This window comes from Mesoplodon densirostris, chromosome X, assembly GCF_025265405.1.
Source record: "Mesoplodon densirostris isolate mMesDen1 chromosome X, mMesDen1 primary haplotype, whole genome shotgun sequence".
NCBI lineage: Eukaryota > Metazoa > Chordata > Mammalia > Artiodactyla > Ziphiidae > Mesoplodon > Mesoplodon densirostris.
Genome location: NC_082681.1, coordinates 50,426,213 through 50,446,522, shown reverse-complemented (window position 1 = coordinate 50,446,522; position 20,310 = coordinate 50,426,213). Strand labels below are relative to the sequence as shown.

General features: G+C 46.8%; 1 protein-coding gene across 1 annotated transcript in view; it reads left to right on the top strand.

Moving 5' to 3' along the window:
* The first annotated feature begins 1,431 nt into the window (after nucleotides 1-1,431).
* Nucleotides 1,432-20,310, top strand: part of LOC132481903 (nuclear RNA export factor 2-like) — a 39,550-nt gene continuing 20,671 nt past the window's right edge. Inside the window, exons 1-14 of the mRNA XM_060086806.1 lie at nucleotides 1,432-1,575; nucleotides 2,186-2,269; nucleotides 2,387-2,497; nucleotides 2,608-2,688; nucleotides 2,827-2,896; nucleotides 3,043-3,131; nucleotides 3,251-3,358; nucleotides 3,541-3,650; nucleotides 5,464-5,500; nucleotides 5,901-5,969; nucleotides 6,053-6,108; nucleotides 6,252-6,359; nucleotides 6,466-6,524; nucleotides 6,633-6,748. Of these exons, the coding sequence (XP_059942789.1) occupies nucleotides 1,447-1,575; nucleotides 2,186-2,269; nucleotides 2,387-2,497; nucleotides 2,608-2,688; nucleotides 2,827-2,896; nucleotides 3,043-3,131; nucleotides 3,251-3,358; nucleotides 3,541-3,650; nucleotides 5,464-5,500; nucleotides 5,901-5,969; nucleotides 6,053-6,108; nucleotides 6,252-6,359; nucleotides 6,466-6,524; nucleotides 6,633-6,748 (1,227 nt within the window). The 5' untranslated portion in view covers nucleotides 1,432-1,446. The remainder of the gene's footprint in view (nucleotides 1,576-2,185; nucleotides 2,270-2,386; nucleotides 2,498-2,607; nucleotides 2,689-2,826; nucleotides 2,897-3,042; nucleotides 3,132-3,250; nucleotides 3,359-3,540; nucleotides 3,651-5,463; nucleotides 5,501-5,900; nucleotides 5,970-6,052; nucleotides 6,109-6,251; nucleotides 6,360-6,465; nucleotides 6,525-6,632; nucleotides 6,749-20,310) is intronic.

Sequence of the window (20,310 nt, the reverse complement as noted above, 5' to 3'; positions counted from 1 at the left end):
ACTGAAGCCCGCGCGCCTAGAGCTCAAGAGAAGCCATTGCAATGAGATGTCCATGCAGCACAACGAAGAGTAGCCCCCGCTAGCCGCAATTAGAGAAAGCCCGTGTGCAGCAATGAAATCCCAATGCAGCCATAAATAAAGAAAGAAAATTATTTAAAAAAATAAGAAGACTTGAGATCTCCCAGAGTGTGCTCCCTGGCCACGATGGAATCAAATTAGAAACCAGTAATAGAAAGCAAATAGAAGGATCCCTAAACACGTGGAAATAGTGGTTGACACATCATTCCAGGTTATCATTCACACCCTTGTTATAGAAGAGCTGAAGTGAGGAAGAGTTGCCTGCTGAGCTGAAAGGCATTTCAGGCTGGCCCAAGAGAGAGATCACTCTGGCTCTTTCAAACAGCCTATTGTTCAGGTCAAGGCTGGAGGAAGGGAGACAGTTCAGGAGGTTGTTACCTCTGTGCCACCTGGGATTAAAGCTCCTAGTGCACTGGCAAAGTAAGTCCAGCCAGCTTGCTGGTTGTTAGTGGAATCGGTTTGGTGGCTCATTGGATTTGTCAAGCACAAGAGAGGTATTGGTGTGGTTGCTGGAAAGTCCTGAGAGAAGGCAAGATTCGGGTGCCTTCCTGGTATATATATGACTGCTGTCCAGTCTAACCCATGGACGCATACACCGCGGTTCTTTATCAGTCCAGCTCCACTGTTTTAAAAGTTTCACCGCAGTTGTCCTCCCCTCCCTCCTCCTTCTCCTCCCTCTTTCTCCTCCTTGTCCTCTTCTTCCTCATCCTGCTCCTCCTCGATTCTTCCCCTGATAGTGTCATCTGTCGGATAAGGCTGTCCTCTCTGGACAGGCAGAAGAGTGTCCTTTCTGAGGTTTGTGGGATTGGTCCCTTAGGCCAGGTTGGCACTTTGCCTGCCCTACCATGCTGTTAGCCTAAGACATGATATGTGGTAAGTGGACCACAGATGTGTCTGCAAACTTGTATTTTTGTTCCTCTTTTCAGAATACAGTGATGGTGGTAGACCACCTCAAGGAAGAAAGAAAGGTTGGAGTTCTTTCCCAGGTAATTCTGGCGAGAGGAGCCCTCATTACGAACACGATGGGTGTGAGCCTCAGCCCTCACACCTCCAGGAGGATGCTGGAAACGTGGTGAAGAGGGATGTCCCGGAGGACCCCGAAGTAAGACAGTAAGTGGTCAGGCAGCAGGGTTTTTACACAGGAGCCCCTGGGACTATGCACCTCTCTCAGTCTCCGTGGACTTGTTTTTCTTCTCTCACTGCAAAACAGAAGCTTGCTCGAAGTGAAATAATGGTTGAGCAAAGCTAAGTGTAATGCTGGTGTCAAAGAGATGAGGGTGTACAGAAGACTTCCTTAGCACTTATGGCCCCTCACCCTCCTTCTCTCCACATCCCCCCTGCAGCTCTCCCGGTACCATCCGAGACAACATGAGGAGAGTGAGATGGCACAGTGAAGGCCACAGGGATAAGAGTGTGTGGAGAAAGAGAACACCTGTGGAGAGAGAAATGGGGGAGAACACACATGATGGAACCCCAGGGAGCTGGTTCAGGGTCACAGTGAGTATCCTGAAAAATGTATGGAATGTGCAGGAGAGAAAAGCCAGGGGGAGTTGTGTTGGGCTCATGTAGACATGCTGGTTTATTTCACTGGGGACAGTTTGTAATCTGTCCCTTTTATTACCAAGAGTTAACAGTCTTGTTCATCTAAGGTCAGATTCAGAGAAGCAATGTTAAGGGAACAGGCTGACTGTGAGGAGAACAGAGGAGCCTGTCTCAAAGCAAAGATGGAAACTACTGCCAAGGATATGGAGCAACTCCACATTGGAGGTCTCAGTTTGGCAAGCTGAGTGTGCGAGATGGAGGTTCAAGCCTCTGGAGACCTTGTCTGAGGGGCAAGCAATGTCTGCACTGGGTAGGATCTCCTGGAAATTTATAAAAGGAAGATCATCTCTGTCACCTTCATTATGAGGAAGAGAGTTTGACTGGAGAGAAAGGGTATTTAGGAAATCCATATTACGCACACCCATAAGAAATCGGACCAGTGATCCCTTCTTTAGAAGCCCTTTCAAGCTCAGTAGAAGGCCAGAAAAGAACAGGAAAAGGTTCGTCCTGCAGCCTAAATTCCCTGCTGTCTGTCCTCTCTCCCATCCCTTCTTTTCATCCTTAGATTCCTTGTGGGATGAAGTATGACAAGACATGGCTAATGAACTCAATCCAGAGCCATTGCAGTGTCCCCTTCACTCCAGTGGACGTAAGAGAGGATGCGGAAGACAGACGCGTGGGCACAGGGAAGGGGGAGAGAGAGAGACCTGGTTCAGCAGGGTCTGTTGGCTTCTGATACTATTGCTGTTGCATTCAATCCCTGTAGTTCCACTTTTTGCAAACTGGGGCTCAGTTCTTTGTCCAGGAAGCTAGCACTGCCTGTGCATTGATGGATGTCAGCTACAAGATTTGTGACGAGGAGAGACGAAAGGTGTGTGTCGAGGGCGTTACATGTACCTCATCCTGAGGAAGGAGGACAGGCCAGGGGCTGGTTGTCTTCTTTGGAACTAGAGTTCCTGGTGCTTACCCCACGTCTTCTTCCTGCAGATACCTGTCTTTGTTGGCCCCTCCCCTGTTCCCTACTCTGTGCGGGATAAGTTGCAGCCAGAAGAAATGGAGCAGCTAAAGGTAATGCAGATTCAAGACGTGTTGTGTGCCAACGCTCAGACCCACCTCTCCTTCCTCCAGTCCCCCGTCCCCCTCACCCCTGATTTCCCTGCCATCACCACAGCCTCAGAGCGGCTGTCTCCATCTCTCACTCTGCAGCTGACATTGAGCAAACGATATAATATCTTCAAGCAAGCTCTTGACCTCCAGAGGCTCCGCTTTGACCCAGGTATGGCTGACAGCAGTAATTCTAGGGCAGGCGAGGGCAGAGGGGTCTTCCTGGAGGGTGACTTAGGGATGGTAACGTGGGGAGGGGCTGGTGCTGGCCCCAGACCCCACTCAGCCATCTGATTCCCTCCCCTCTCCTTCCTGAAGACTTGGTAGGCCATGATATTGATATAATTCTGAATCGAAGAAGCTGCATGGCTGCCACCCTGCATGTCATCGAAAAGAATTTCCCTGAGGTGAGGCTGTAGGCCCAGTGCTGGTATTAGGGTAGGGGGTGCAAGAGCTGGGGTGCAGTGCAGATTTGTCTCCAAGGTCCTCGATAGTAACCTTCACTCTACCTCTTCTTGCCCCAAAGCTGTTGTCCTTGAACTTGAGCAGCAACAAGCTGTACCAGCTGGATGGCCTGTCTGACATTATACAGGTGGCCCCTACGGTCAAAACCCTGAACCTGTCTGAAAATGAGGTGAGAAGAGGGAGCCAGGTCAAAGTTGGGTTGAGAGCAGAGGGGGCCTGTTAGTGGCCATCAGAGTGATGACAGGAGGCAGGTGAAGGGACCTGTCGGGGAGGGAGGGGTCTGGGGGTGCAGGGATTTGGATGTCCCCTTTCATGGGATTCCATTTCCCACTTCCACCCCATATTTCTCAGCTGAAGTCTGTGTGGGAGTTGAGCAAGATGCAAGGGCTGAAGCTTGAAGAGCTGTGGCTGCAAGGGAACCCATTGTGTAGCACCTTCGCAGACCAGTCCACCTATGTAAGGTCAGTGTGAACACCCTGTCACCCTTCTTGGTGACCTTCACCCATGGGAGCCTAGACTATCTGTGACAGTGCCCCTATGCCACAGGTGGCCACCCTGGTCTTCTGGGAGGATCACAGGCCCCACCTTCTGCTCTCTCTGTGTCTATCACCGGTGAGGAGTTTCCTTGCCCTGACCTGCTCACCTCTGCAGGCGCTCTGGGGTCTGTTTCCAGCTCTCTGCGCCCAGCTATATTGCACCCAGGCCTCCCAGGAGTGTGCCCCAGGAAGCAGGGCTTCTCCTCCTCACCAGGACCAGGAGCGATCAGCCTTGATCCAGATGCTGGCGCCCTGGACTGAGAAGGGTCCTCCAGTCCCGGGCCTCTTGCTGAGCGAAGCCTTCCTTCTTCGTGCTGAACTGGGGTGTGCCTCCCCCTTTCTGAGAGGGGCCCTCTTCCCCTGCCTCCAAAGCGTTCCACCCTCCTCTCCCAGGTTGACATGGGGGATTTCCTGCGCCATGCTGAGGGCTGAGGCCATGGGTGGCTGCTGTCATGACATCCATTCTGCTGGCCCAGTGCCAGGAATTGGACCCTCCTTGGGGTCCAGCTTGGGAAAAAGCAGGGCTCTTTGAGTCAGGGGGCCAGACGTGGGTCCCCGCCAGTGATCAGAGGGCTTCCTGAGGCAGGAGTGGATGGCACAGGGCAGAGGTGGTAGAGGAGACAGAAGGACAGGCCTCTCAGCGGCACTTGCCATCCCTCCCTGCGCACGTCACAGCATCCCGCCTGGTCCTTCACAGGAGCCCTGGGCAGCCTGAGACAGGTATGATTCCTCAGATAAAGAACCAACTCAGACAGGTGCAGGGGTCATCAGGAGAGAAGACGGTGGTCATCAGAGGGGGCCACGGATCCTCAGCCCCATGCTGAGCTGGGACCTGACCCTTTTCTCCTTCTTGGGAAGATCTGCCCCCATGGCTGCTCTGTTTCCCATGCCCAAGTCTGGCTGAGCTCACACAGGTGACAAAGTTTCAACCAGCATACAATGGGCCCCCAGTTCAACATGTGCATATTTTCCATTCCTAGCTGGTGTGTCTGGGCGATTCTGGGGCAGGTGAAGAGCCGCAATGGGTGTGCCGTTTCCCCTTTCTTCTCTCTTCTTCCCTGACCCCCACCACGGGAGAGCTTCTTTCCCTTCCCTTTGTTTTCTCTCTCTCCCTTGTCTCTGTGCCCCTAGGTCTCTCTCATCTCTCCCCTCCTACCTTCACTCCCTTTCTGTCCTCATCCCCTCCATCTCCCTCCCTGCCTCCTGAGCCCCACCTCACTCACCTCCCTAGCCCAGCATCCTGGGCCATCCCGGGGGGGTGTCCGGGTCTTGCCAGAGTGCTGGACTCCCGGTGAGGTGGCAGGGCCCCGGGCTCCCACTGCATGCCCTCTTCTCCCCACAGCCTTCAGTGGGGCCCTGGAGGAAGGAAGGGAGGAGAAGCAAGCCCTGCAGCATGGGTTTGAAATGCTGGTCCCTGTGGCACTGGAGAAGGGAGTCCGAGTAGTCTGGGTGGGAGCTACCAAGGCGAAGCAGAGGGAGGGAGGGAAGGAATATTAAGTGAAGGTACTGAGAGAGATGAGGAGACAGTGCCTTTCAGACAGTAAGATGACAGATACTCAGTGCTCAACAGGCAAGTGGACCGAAAACCCTTAAAATCAGAAGCAGAGCTGGGCAAGGGGTGCTGCTGGATTGGCCAGAACACACTGATCTCTCTTTGTGGTATCATTGTGTTAACTGAAAGGAAGCATTGCAACCTTGAACTATCAACCACCTCTTCTCTATTTTTGGTTTTGGACAGGGCCATCAGAGAATGGTTCCCGAAGTTGTTACGCCTGGTAAGTGCCTACGTAAATCATTGACTCTTACGAATGTTGGTGGCCTCTGCACCTGCCCTCAAGCCGTTTGGGTCTTGCCTAGATCGCATATTAGCATCAGAACCTTAACCGTTTTGGGGGACATGGACTCCTGAAAATGACATGGATATACTTGCTGGAAAAATACCCATAAATACACACACACACACACACACACACACACACACACACAAGTTGAATATAACACTAGAGACTTCCAGGACCTCATGATGAAGACATCCACTGTAAGCTTTCCCATGGAATATCCAGGGCCCTTTCGCACCTGACCTCTGACCCTCACCCTCCTGGGCCCATCCTTTTCCCGGATCATCCAGGGCCACTCCCCTGGTCTCCACTCCTGACTTCCTCTTCCCTTCTGCAGGATGGCCAGGAGTTACAGTCTCCAGTTACCCTTGACGTTGACACTCCCTACATAGTAAAGCCCTGCAAGGTGAGGAAGTGGATCAAACAACATTTGGGGTGTTGCAGGGAGGCTTTATCTACTGCATAGTCTCAAGTGCCATTTGATTCCAGCACATCTTCCTTGGATCTGATGAGCTGAAGAGCCTAGTCCTGCAATTCCTACAGCAGTAAGTACCTCTGACAAGCGGAGCAAGGGGTGGAGGGCTAGGAGAGGTGAGGCCACCTAAGCACAGGTCTGCTCAGGGGAGTTTTCAAGTCTCATTTGAGGTCCAGACCACAGAGATAGACTGTCTTCATTGCCCTCCCTTAGGTACTACTTGATCCATGACTATGGAGACCGACAGCGTCTCGCGGGTGCTTATCACGAGGAGGCCTGCTTCTCCCTGACCATTCCCTTCCACCCCGAGGACCCAGCCCCGTGAGTATCACATCACAGGCTCTGCTCCTGGGCCGTGTGGCTCCCCAGCAGACACAGGCCAGCTCCTGCAAATACGCACCACCCACTGTTGCTCTTTGTCTCCTAGAAGCAGCTTGTGCGAGTACTTCAAGGACAGCAGGAATATGAAGAAGCTCAAGGACCCCCGTGAGTGTGCGATGGGAAGACTGGGTGGGAAAGGGTGGTGAAGGGGTCAATCATAGGGCCCAGGGCGTGGCAGCCCCTGACCTTCGCTCGCTTGCCCTCCCCTCACAGACCTGCGGGTCCAGCTGCTGAAGCACACAAAACGTGTCATTGTGCACACCCTCTGTGGGTTGCCCAAGACTCAGCATGACTTCAGCTCCTTCGTAGTGGACATTTGGTTCCAGATGGTGAGCGCCTGCTTCCTCCCTTGGGCGGGCCCAGGAAGCCACGGGTGGGTAGGAGGTGGAGGTGGTGACTGGGCACCTGGGCTCTTCCCTTTCAGGAAACGATGCTCTGCTTCTCCATCAGCGGGGTGTTCAAGGAAGGCAAGTGTGTGTAGACCCCCACCCCTGATGTCTCATTGTTGCCTCCCCGTGGCCAGGCTCACTCCCAGACCCACCCAGCTTCCTGGACCCCTTCCTTTCCCTTCCCTTCCCTTCCCTCCACTCCCCACTTCCCTCCCCACCTGCCCTCTCCCACCTCCCCTCCCCTCCCCTCCCCTCCCCTCCCCTTCCCCACTGTGTTCTCCAGCCCTCAGTCTTCCCACTGACTATCCAGGTCTGAGCTGTGTCCATGCCTGTCTGCCCTGCATACCCTGGGCGTTGGGGACATAGGCTGTGGAGTTTGGTGGCTCTCTACCCGGATACTTACTCTGAGAACATGGGCCATGACTAAACCTCTCAGTATCCTCATTTGCACAATGCGGTAGTAGTATCCACCTCTTGGGGAGCTGCGAAGAATGCACCCGTGAACTTGTGTAGTGGTTGTCAGGGGCCATGTAACTGGGCTCAGACTGCTCCTACAGCTGCCCTCCCCATTCCAGACACCCTGGCCCCTGTGAACAACTGCTCTCTTAGCATGAGTGTCCAGTCACACCCTGACTGGGGACCGCCGTGTGAGCATGTACAGCATGTGCTACACTAAGGGGGATTGTTGTTTGTTTGCTGTTGAAGGAAGTTGTCAGGGCTGTGTGCGTGCCTTCACCCGGACTTTCATCGCTACCCGTGCCAGATACTGCAGGTGAGAGCCCTGTTGTGGGCGGGAATACCCATCCCCGCCTGGGCTCAGGGGCATGGGAATGTGGTGGTGCAGACCTTAGGTTTACTCGGTACTGTGGAAAGCCAGCAGGGAGATGCCAGGAGCAGTCTAGCCTACTGGTTAAGAAGAGCGTGGGCTCTGGAATCGGCCTATGGGTTCTCTCCTTGACACAACACTCAGTCGCTGTGTGACCTTGGTCAAGTCACATGACCTCTGTGTGACTCAGTGTCTTCTTCCGGGAATGGGGATCAGAGCGTCCAGCCCTTGGGCTGTGGTAAAGGGTAAATGCGAAGTTGCCCATGGGTTGGGGATAAACCTATAAATCGAGTGAAGGTGGTAGACAGTCTCTCCAAATGTGGGCTCTGTGGGGAGGGGCAGAGGTACCAGTCAAGGAACCTGGGAGACAGACACAGGAGGGACGTGGAAGGAATCTGGTTGCTGAGTGCCACTGGGAGCAGAGTCAGTATTGGGGGTGAGGGTGTCCATCCATCAGTTGTCTGAGGGCCCATTTTTCCTTCAGTCTGTGCATCGTGAATGACGAGCTGTTTGTGAGGGATGCCAACCCCAGTGAGACCCAGAGGTGTTCTGCATCCCAGTGCCTACACCCACCTCCAGCTCCATGCACAGCCTCTCCAAGCTGCAGCAGGACATCATGCAGGCATCCTCCACGCCATCTGAGATGAACCTCTAGTGGTCTCAGAAGTGAGTGCTGGGTTTGCATGGGGATAGGAGGGAGCTGGGACGAGTAGAGGAGGGATTAATGGGAACTTAAAGGTAATTTGTTTTCCTTGTTTATTTCAGTCATTTTTAATCTGAACATTTCATTCGTGGTACATATAAAGCTACCTAGTTATTTTGAGCAGCCTTGTATTATTTTTATTAATTTCATGGATGCTGCTTCTGTATTAACAGAGAGTTGGGTGTTCAGGAGTGTGCATGAGGTTCATTCCACTGTATATGTCACAGTATATGTGGAGGGGGGAAAAATCGTTAGCCCAAAACATACTACCCAGAGGTAACCGTTGAATGTTTTCATCTTCATCATATCTTCCTGTAAGTTTGCTTATGTAGGTGTTTACATATTTATTATGCACGTTTATATATTTCTATATTTATCTACAGAAAATGAGATCTCATCATGAGAGAGAGAGAGAAGGAAATAGAGAGACAGAGACAAAGAGAAAGAGGGGCTTGTGGCTGAATGGGGAAGAGGGGTCCAAAGAGGGATTATTTAATCTTCAGTGCCTTGAAGCTTGAGCAAGTTAACAGCTAATGGGAAGGAGCCATCTCAGCTCATTTTCCACTCTTAAATTTGCCCATATATTAATTTTCCTTCTTATCTTATTTCTACCACAGAGCTAATGAGACACCTCAAATGGAATAGTATAAATTTTAAGCCCAATATATATTTAGTTATTAGTGAAAGAAAGAAGGGACAATTGTATTTCAATGAAATGGTAGTACTTTTTAGGTTTTGGTCTCACAGGGAGGCAGCGGATGGTTGAAACTGTGGTGTGACGTGGCTGGATGACACGTGATCTGAGGACCCCTGCACTGCTGAATGGGAGACAGGTCTAGACTTTTCCCATAAACGTATTAACAGGCGGAGCAGTCCAGGAGCAGCAGTTAGGCAAACACCACAGCTTGCTGCCCTGGTGCCATCTCTCACTGAGCTCACCAGGTGAATCAAAGGCAAGCCTGTCTTCCCAGCATGGGGAACTGGGTTAGGGTCTGCTCAGAGGCACGATGTTGGGCAGCTCTTAGGAGCTTCTGAGTCTCCCAAGAAGCTAGAGATCCTTCTGTCTTTAAAACTTTGAACTCAAGGCGTACCAGAGAGAGATTTGCTTCCTTCATAAAGATATCTATGTTCTCATTAGGAGAAACAATGAGAAACACCTTTCCACAATGCCTGCCTTAGCCCCAGGTTTTCTCATTCACCCCTCAGGACAGCTCTGTGTTAAAGATGAGTCCCATTTCACACATGACAAAGCTCCTCCTCATATAGCTTCTGTCACCTATCCAGGTAAGTGGGAGTTTGGGAATGAGGTTCCATCCCTCACCCTCTCTAGAGGACAGTGGAGCAGCCTCCCTTTTAGACAATGGGCTTCTAGGGCTGGGGAAATGGTCAATTTGTTGCCCCCTGATATAACAGGCCCAAGGGGTACTCCCTCAAAACCCCTATTGAGGAATAGGATAGTACACATACATGTGCACATGCTTTCATTAACTTGGAAAAGCATTCATTGTGCTCAGTTTCATGGGGGAGATAAAGCAGAACCAAATGGAATTGACAGCATATCTCCGTGTGTGTGTGTGTGTGTCTTTGTGTGTGCGTATCGATGGGTTGTGTGTAGGAAATGTATAAAGTCATTAGTGATAAAAGTACAATATGTCAGGTAAAAACGTGGAGATGACATACCTCTGAGAGGCAGGCACTTCCTTCTTTACCTCAGAGTCCGCATTCCTTAGTGTGCAGGACAATTATTTTTTTAACATCTATATTGGAGTATAATTGCTTTACATTGTTGTGTTAGTTTCTGCTGTATAACAAGGTGAATGCGGTATATGTGTATTTTTATCCCCATATCGCCTCCCTCTTGCGTCTCCCTCCCACCCTCCCTATCCCACCCCTCTAGGTGGTCACCAAGCACCGAGCTGATCTCCCTGTGCTATGCAGCTGCTTCCCACTAGCTGTCTGTTTTACATTTGGTAGTGTATATAAGTCCATGCCATTCTCTCACTTCGTCCCAGCTTACCCTTCCCTTCCCCATGTCCTCAAGTCCATTCTCTACATCTACGTCTTTATTCCTGTCCTGCCCCTAGGTTCTTCAGAACCGTTTTTGGTTTTTACATTCCATATACATGTGTTAGCATATGGTATTTGTTTTTCTCTTTCTGACTTACTTCACTCTGTATGAGAGACTCTAGGTCCATCCACCTCACTACAAATAACTCAATTTCATTTCTTTTTATGGCTGAGTAAATATTCCATTGTATATATGTGTCACGTCTTCTTTATCCATTCATGTGTCAGTGGCCAATTAGGTTGCTTCCATGTCCTGGCTATTGTAAATAGTGTTGCAATGAACATTGTGGTACCTGACTCTTTTTGAATTATGGTTTTCTCAGGGTATATGCCCAGTAGTGGGATTGCTGGGTCATAACCCTCTTGCACTGTTGGTGGGAATGTAAGTTGTGCAGGATAACCTTTGAGGACTGAGGAAGGTAGAGTACCTTTTGTATGAGGAAAGCCCTTCAAGGGTCAGGTGTGGAAGTTTCCACGTGGTACCTTTTCCGATACCCAGAAGCAAAGAGCAGGGAGATGGCAATGGAGAGGCAGCTCTGGTGGTCTTCGGTGTAGAGGGAGCTAATAAGGCTATAGTCCTTCATCTGGGCACTTCCCTGGCAGCCCCCAGGTCACCACTGTCTGCAGCTGAGAAGCAGGAGTGCTGTTGGGTAAGAAGCTTCCCTGGGTCATGAAAGGGTGGGCCCAGGGCCTGGCACCCAGAGAGAGCCCAGGCCTTGTCTGCTTACTTCACCTCCATTCTCTGTCTTCACTTCCTCTATTCTCCACCCTCAGTTGGGTTCGTCCCTAACTTTGTGCTAATCACCACTCCTACCATTCACACTTGGCTGGGTGGTAAGAAAAATAATAATACTCATAAAACTGAAAGAATAAACCCACAATAGTAATAAAAGATAGCAACAAGTATAGCACACATATTAGATAAATTACTTGCTCGAGATAAGTCAACCAGACAGTAATGGTTCCCAGTATCAAATCCTGGTCTTCTGACCGAACACCTCCCACCCCAACCCCTGTTTCTATATCGAGTGTACTTCTATGTTAGGACTCAGGCCGACACAGGGGAAGAGACTCAACCCAGGTCCTGTGGTCAGTGGATGGCTCTGGAACTGGACATATGTTTGATGACTTCTGTCTAGCTGAACTGTGCCTATTCTTTGCTCTTCTGTGCTAATTCTTCTTCCTTGGGCTCAATAAGAAATTCCTTCTGGGGCTTCCCTGGTGGCGCAGTGGTTGAGAGTCCGCCTGCCGATGCAGGGGACATGGGTTCGTGCCCCGGTCTGGAAAGATCCCACATGCCGCGGAGCGGCTGGGCCCCTGAGCCATGGCCACTGAGCCTGCGCATCCGGAGCCTGTGCTCCGCAACGGGAGAGGCCACAACAGTGAGAGGCCCGCGTACCGGAAAAAAAAAAAAAGGCTCATAACCTCAGGGCCTCCCATTGGCCAAAGATAGAACAAACATTAATGACTATCATGCACTAAAACACGTCAAATATGGAGATATCTATGACAACTCTAAAAAAAAAGCCAACAAAACCAACTCAGTGCTCACCTTTGAGAGTCCTAGGGAAACACCTAATGTTTGAAAGTGGAAATATTGCCAATGAACTGTATATACACCTTGCCTTTCCTGTGCATGTTATACCTACGCATAGTTGTTGAGGGAAGAATTCTTTTATAAAAGAATTTCCGCCGATACATGCAGAAGCAATTAAAGAATGTGTACATCATGCTTTTGCAACCTTTAATGAAACGTACCTCTAGGCAATGATCATTAGAGGCTGCAAAAAAAAATGGGATGCGAAAAGCAGATGGGAAATTTTATAATAGCTGCGTCACAGTATCTCTGAATTTGCCTTTCCTCACTTGTAAAACGGAAACAATTCTATCCATATTAGACAATTACTGTGAGGAGCAAAAGGTCAATCGGGCAGATGATACATATAGTACTGAATAGGGATGAATAGTCTTATTTCATACCTGACTGTCCTTTAAAGGAGATTCCCTTGATACAATCCAAACCACATGATTATAAGACAGTAATGTGGAAATATTAAATGGAAGGGAAATGTATAAGTTATCATTACGTATTCGCTTCAGTGTCATTCCTCTGTGCTGGAATCATTTCTCAGATAATTTAGGAGAAAGGAAACCTGACTCCAGCATTTCCAGTGGGTGTGTGAAAGAAAACCATTGGTCCATTTCACATTATTTCATATCCTTTCCCATTCCACTTTTAATAATTATGTTAATTTCTTAAGAATAGCATGTGTACTCAAACGAACTTATCTATGAAACAGAAACAGACTCACAGACAGAGAACACACTTGTGGTTGCCAAGGGGGAGATGGGGTGGTGAAGGGATGAATTGGGAGATTGGAATTATCTGATGTAAAGTATTATACATAGAATGGATAAACGACAAGGACCTACTGTATAGCACAGGAAACTATATTCAATATCCTCTAATAAACCATAATGGAAAAGAAAGTCCAAAGGAATATATATGTGTAACTGAATCACTTTGCTGTACAGCAGAAATTGACACAACATTGTAAATCAACTATACTTCAATAATAATAAAAAAGAATAACATGTACTGTAACCCAGCAAGAATGGGCTTTGCAGAAGAACACTACAGTAAATCACTGGGGTTTAGGCACATCATAGGTTCTTGGCTAAATCGTTTCCCCCATGCTGGCCATTTTTTTGGATAAAACCTCTCAGATGTAGAGGCTAATGAGATACCATCTGGGAAAGCACTTTTGAGACCTTAGATGGGATGGAAGAAGCTATTATTTCTACGTAATTACTTTCCAATCTACACTTCAGATATTATCATACTCTGTGTTGAATGAATTCAATAGGCCTAAGTCCTTGCATTACTTTGTACTTGAACGGCCATTTGTGAATAGTCTTTGGATGGTTGGAACTGAAAAGTTATATATTAGGACAGGACCTCTGACCCAGAAAATCATAGGGACTTATCTATTGTGAATGCATGCATTTTTCTCTCTCATGCATTTTCCACAACATTCCTGGAAGGTAGAGAATAACATCTCTTTAGATCATGTTGTAGCTGGAGAAACAGTAATGTACAGAGGTTACGCTACTTGGCTGGGGGTCATCCTTCTCTTAAGAGGAAAAGCAGAGACTGACACCCTGTATGTCCACGTGCAGACTGCATGATGCTCAGCCGCACATGACACCGTATTCAAATAAGTCTTGCTTTCCTGCTGACCTGTGTCACTTCTGAAATCTATCTTCACTTCCGATGCCAGGCTGATAGTCCTGCTTGTATTTATGCAAGTTGTACTTCATTTTCCTATTCTGTGGAGACAACTGAATGTGATTAGGTCATTAGTGTTTGAAAGTGAATTCCCAGACAACATAAGGAATATGCACAGTATAATAGAGGGACAGGTGTTATGCTGAGGATGAATAATTGAAGGAACAGGCTCCAAATGCAAGAAGGTCAAAACTTCCTGGATTCATTAATGCATATTGATAAATCAACCTGTGAAAAAGTCGTACTAAGTGAAATCCCCACCAGCAATATCAGACTTTGTAGGAGACCCCACAGGCACACCCACACTGGAAATTCTCAGTAGTTTATTGTTACACTTGAAAAACAGGAACATAGAAATTCTCTTATTGTCATCAGATTTAATTGGATAGTAAGGTTATTTAAAAGTATCCCTAGTATGCAGACTATTCTGCTAATCATCATTTGCATTAGTTATTAACGCAAAAAGTTCCAGTGACCTCTGCAACCTAACAAACCATGTGTGACGGCCTTATAAGCCAGCAAGTTCTCCTAGGGCTACTGCCTGCATGAAGGCTCTAGGCTGTGTGTGCGTGTGTGTGTGTGTGTGTGTGTGTGTGTGTGTGTGTGTCCTCTGGGGGCTCCTAAGGACAATGTGTAACCCTAGAAAGAGACTGAGAATATCTCTTTGTGATATATGTTGAGTTCAAGTTTAGAGAGGAGCTGGATCTGCTCGTTCTGGAGTCTTTAGAAATGGCACAAGAGTTGGACCACAGCAAGCTTCTGAGCAGACAATAGTCTCATTCCCCCAGATGCAAGGCAAGCCTGTCTGTGAACTCACCTGCTCAGGTCAGGGATGGATCCCTCCAGGACATAAGGTGTGGCAGTCTGCCTAAATGTGCTTCTGAACACTGAAGTTGAGGGCTCCCATCTTGCAGCTGTCAGTTGCAGAGTCCTGAGAAGCTGCATCCTCTCAGCCATCCACCACCATGGGTTCAGTCATCTGCACGAGGAGCTCCGCACTCAGGGATAAAAATCCTTAAATTCTAAGCACATCTTTGACACATCGTGCATCCACCTATTCATCTGTTCTTACGTTTAACAGACATTACGAAGAAACTCTGCACTAGCCCTTCAGTAAGTTTTAGGCTTCTCCTGAATGGAAGGAAACAAGGAAATAAAGTGTGGGAAGGCTGGTGTGGTAAATTCAGATGTTAAATCTAGAAAGAGATAGATCCTTCTCATTAAGATTTCAAGCTGCTCAAGTTTCTGATAAATGGTGATTATAGAACATCATTTAATGCTGTGGACCTCTGTCCACATCTCTGGTTACTGACCTCTTTACATATATATTCTGCAGTCTTCAACCAAAGATCTACAATGAACTCTTGATACTCAATTCACATCCCCCGACCTCCCCTCCAACCCAGTCTTCATCTCTCATCTAATGGGGACGTCCCTCCACTCCTCCACTGAAATTGATCTTGCCCAAGTCAACAACCACCTTTTTGTCACATTTATACATCATGAGTGTTGAAATGCATGGTCAAATGGAGACAGAGGTTTCCCTAGCCAAGATACAATTAAGTTGCTTGTCTACAGACAAGGATTACATTGCAAACTGATACTGTCAGTTACCTGAAATCTAGAATGGTAAAACACCTTCCATGGAGACCAAGTCAGATAATGGGCAAGTGTGTGCTATAGACAGTAGGCTTTCAAATGAAGTTGAAAATGTCCCCCACATGTCTCATACTTTTGCATCATTGAAAGGGATTTTACAAATAGGTCTACAGCAGGATAAGCATGTTTATTAGGGTCGTCTCATTAGAGACTGTCTCAACCTGTCTCTCTTTTTTTTTCTCAAGGTATTTCCAATTATGGAATGAAATCATCTGAAATTGTAATGTTGTCTTACGTGTTGAGGCGCCGTATGGCCCAGCAGTTCCACTTCTAGTTACATACTGAAGAGAAATAAAAACACGTCTACATAAAAACTCGGGGAAAATTATTCATAGTACCATTACTCATAACAGCCAAAAAGTGGAAACAACTCAAATGCCTATCAGTTGATAAATGCACAAGTAAAATTTGGTCTAGCTATACAACAACTATTATTCAGCCATGAAATGAATGAAGCACTGATACATGTACAACATATATAATCCTTGATACCATTATGCTAAGTGAACAGAGTCAAACATAAAAGACCAAATACTATATGATTCAATTTATAGGGAATGTTCAAAATAGGCAAATCCATAGAGACAGGGGACAAATCAGTGCTTGCCTGGTACTAAATATGGGTACGGGGCTTCAGTGTTTTCAAGCATTATGGAAGTTTTGGGAACTACAGAAATGCCTAAAATTCAGTTATGGTGATGGTTGCGTGCATTTACTAAAAATCATCACCCTGTACCCTTAAAATGTGTGAACGTTATTGCCTGTAAATTTTACCCAAAGAAAGCTGTTTAAAATAAAAGAAATTAAAAATAAAAGTAAAATATGATGTTGCCCTGGTCTTCTTTTGTACCACCATACCAAGCAAATTACATGCAGGATGGACGTAGTAAAGGATGGTGATAGGAGTTGGTTATAAGGATTGCCATCCTGATAATTCCCTACCTTCCTTCGTGAACCTGGATTTAGGAAGGGAGAACGAATGAGAAGCAAGGCCATAAAGGGGCTGAACGAAACAGAAGGAAATGTGGTTGTCAGTGCGCACACACACACACATGCACCCATACACTGACACACTCACACCATATATATTCATGCATCGACCAGGCTGCGTTTTGAATCCTAGGACTCTCCCCAGAGAGTGCAGTGTGTGCTCAAAGAGGACACATTCAGCTCATGTGCAAATAGCCACATGAATCCTGAGCTGTGCCCTTCAGCACAGTTAAATGCCATCCACACAGCCTTGACAATGGGGAATATAAGGAACACTGAATTCCAAATGACACGAGGTTGTGAGACTCCATTATGTCACATCCATAGGATGGAATTCTAGTCAGGCAGCAAAAACGAGTTATAGTGACGACAAGGAGAAAGGATTTGTGGCCTATCAGATTAGCAGTAATTCACATTATTTCTAAAGTGTGCAGAAACAGGAATTTTCATATACTATTGTTAGAAATATAAAATAGAGTTTGTTCAAATAAAATAGTTTTTTCATTGTTTTGAAAGAACACTTCAGGAACTTATAAAAATGCTTACTAAGATATCTGCATGTATATGAACAAGAATGTTAAGCACACTATAGTTTGTAGCAGAAAACGTGGTAAAGGAACTATATTTACATCACTAGTACTAGAAAAGTGAATTCTGGAGCATCCATATGATGCAACAACAGGTCAATATAAAAAAATAAGTGAAATTTTATTGTCAAGTAACTTAAAATGTTATCACAGAAATTCATTTACATGGAAATATGGTCACAATAAGTGCCAAGGTGGGTTACAGTGATCATAAGGGAGGGGGAAGGGTAAGCTGTGACAAAGTGAAAGAGCGGCATGGACATATATACACTACCAAACGTAAGGTAGATAGCTAGTGGGAAGCAGCCGCATAGCACAGGAAGATCAGCTCGGTGCTTTGTGACCGCCTGGAGGGGTGGGATAGGGAGGGTGGGAGGGAGACACAAAAGGGAGGGGATATGGGAACATATGTATATGTATAACTGATCAAATTTGTTATAAAGTAAAAAATAAAAAAAATTGTTAAAAAAAAATAAAAAATAAAAAATAAATGACAGGGATCCAGATTTGCTTATATAGGTGTATAACCCTTTATCCAGAGGTCCTTAAAAAAACTCTTTCTGTTAAAACCTAAAAAATAAAAATGGTCTTTCTGTTGAAATCACATAGAGCTTTCCATTCAGCATAGAAAGAAGCTGCACTTTCTGTCTAGATACCTCAGTATTCCTGTACCCGGAGTGTGCCCCTTTTCCACCCAGGCTTCCAGAAAGCTCTCTGGATTTAGGCCTTTCCTTCCCACCTTCTGGCTCAGCGATGTTCATGCTTCAGTTCAGTCCACTGTCACGAGTTGGCACCTTCGTACCTCGATGGTCAAACTTCTCCACAAAGACTTTCATTCAAAGAGCAAAAAAATTCCATCCTCTTCCTCAAAACCCAGCCCATGAACCTATGTATAGAATGTTTCTAGTTTTGTCTGAAAAACCTGTTAGGTGTAAAAGCAGAGGGTAAAAACATATACTCCGGGTCTTGAATACGAAGACGAAATAGCAGGTGGCAGTAGCGTGTTGGCAATGGTCGGCTGTTGAAGGGCTTTGCAGGACTGGTGGGAGGTGGAAGAGAGAATGGGGCTCCAGAGCGGGGTCTTGGCGGCTGTGTCCAGTGTCATGGACAGGGTATGACAGACACGGAGTGGGAAAAGTTCTGGACAGACTCTACGGGCTGGGTGGGGCTGGAGGGTGAACACCCTACTCTCTGGGAGGGTCACCCCATCTGCAGTGTGGACACTTCAAACTACACCTAGGAGGGAAGGAGATACCTCAATGAACTCGATGTTCTTTTCGGGTCAACAGCAGATGGGACTGCTCTAGTAATACATATAAATTTCACAAACATAATTAGTGTCTTAGTAAACAAAACATTCCAAGATCTTCTTATTCTTGGCGTCAAGCGCTCATTTTCTTTGTAAAAGAAAAATGGAGGTGGAAGCCACCTGCTGGCCAGATCCAGGATTGCTGCTCTGAGGCTCTGACCAGGGAGCTTGGCAAAGGAGAGTGAGGACGAAGTTTGGGCTCTGGGTTAATGGTTTTAGCCAGTGTTTTTCAGAATTGTTCACTTGCTGGTGGCAATTTCTCTGTATCTACCATTTTTCTGCCATATCTAAATCTGAGATAGGAATCAAGCTCTGGTCTGATATGAAGATAAAGATTGTACAGTGTGCAAGCCATAGGACATATAGAAATACACACACACACATACACACACCGTCAATTCAACTTTAAAATCTACTTTGTTCTTCTATAAAATTGAAAGTAATGAATGTGTATAACATGAAGAATGTATGTGCACACATATGTGCACTATCATCTTCATCGTCAAGAGGGGTTTTTGGGTGAGTACCCATGGGGCCACAATATCAGGGGAGTGTAAGATGCTCACTTCTCAAGCCTTGGAAGCCCATTTTCTCAAAGGGAGGCTGCTCTGTGTCCTTTCCTTAGGGCAAGGGATGTAACTTCATTTGAATCCTGCCACTTATCTGAAGAGGTGCTGTCAGTTCTATGAGCCTCAGCTTTGTTGTCTGTGAAATGGGACTCAGGATCCTTTTGTCACACAGCCATCCCAAGGAGAAACTGAGAAAACCTGCCCTAAGTATATGGCATATTGTGGGACTTCAAGGGCTCTTTAAAAGTCAAGACTCAGTAGCAGGGCCTGGCTCAGCCTTAGGGCTAAGGCAGGCACTGTGGAAAGGTGTTTTTCATTCTTTCTCCTAATGAGAATATACATATCTTTATGAAGGAAGCAAATCTCTCTCTGGTATGCCTTGAGTTCAAAGTTTTAAAGACAGATTTTGCCGTTCTACAGGCACTCATTTGTGTGTTAGAACGCCTGTGCATAATACTCATACATATGATTCCATGCACTTTTACCAGCTATGCAGGTGTTCTAACTATCACCACAAACAAGATCAAAAACTGTTTCATCACCACACGTTTCCCTCATGTTAGCCTTTATAGCCACACCCACCTTCTTCCTGATCCCACATCCCTAAACTCTGTCAAACACTATTATAATTTCCTAAATGTCATAGAAATGGAATCCCATAGTACATTACCTGTAGGAATGGATTTCTTTCACTCAGCATAACTCTCCTGAGATCCATCCAAGTTGTAAAGTGTGTCTATCGTCTGTTCCTTTTTATTGCTGAATAGGATTCCATGGTGTGAATGTACCACACTTTGTTTAGCCATTCCCCCATTGAAAGACATCTGGGCTATTTCCACTTTTTAAGTATTGGGAGTAAAACTGTGATGAACTTCATGTAAAGGTTTTTGTGTAAACATAAATTTTCATTGCTCTGGGTAAATTGCCCAGAGTGCAACTGCTGTATCGTATGGTAATTGCATGTATCGTTTGGAAAAACCTTCCAAATTGTTTTCCAGATGGCCTGTACCATTTTGCATTCCCTTTGGCAATGTATGAGTGACTCAGTTTATCCAGTGTTGCCTGCATTTGGTTTTGTCACTGTTTTTTTCAGCCATTCGGATAGGTGGGTTTAACATTTCATTGTACTTTAATTTGCATTTGCATGGCGGCTAAAGATGTTGAATAGCTTTTCCTAAGCCTATTTGCCCTCTGTTCATGTCTTTCATCCATTTTATAATTGGATTAAGAGGCAAGAAGTTACCTCTAGAGAGCTGCCCTGGCTCTGGCTAACAGGCAGAGTAAGAGAATGTGAGGCCCCTCGAGACTCACTTTTCTTGACAGGGAGGGCAGAAGTGGGGCTGAAGCTATTAAATGTTCCTCAAATTAGGACTGAACTTGGATATGGAACAGGATTAAGAGGTGGGGGCATCTCTGGGTCCATCTGTGGAGATCTGGATAGGGCAGAAAAAGAAGGGGGATATGGGGGAGAGGAAGAACAGTGGAAGGAGGGAGATATGGGGG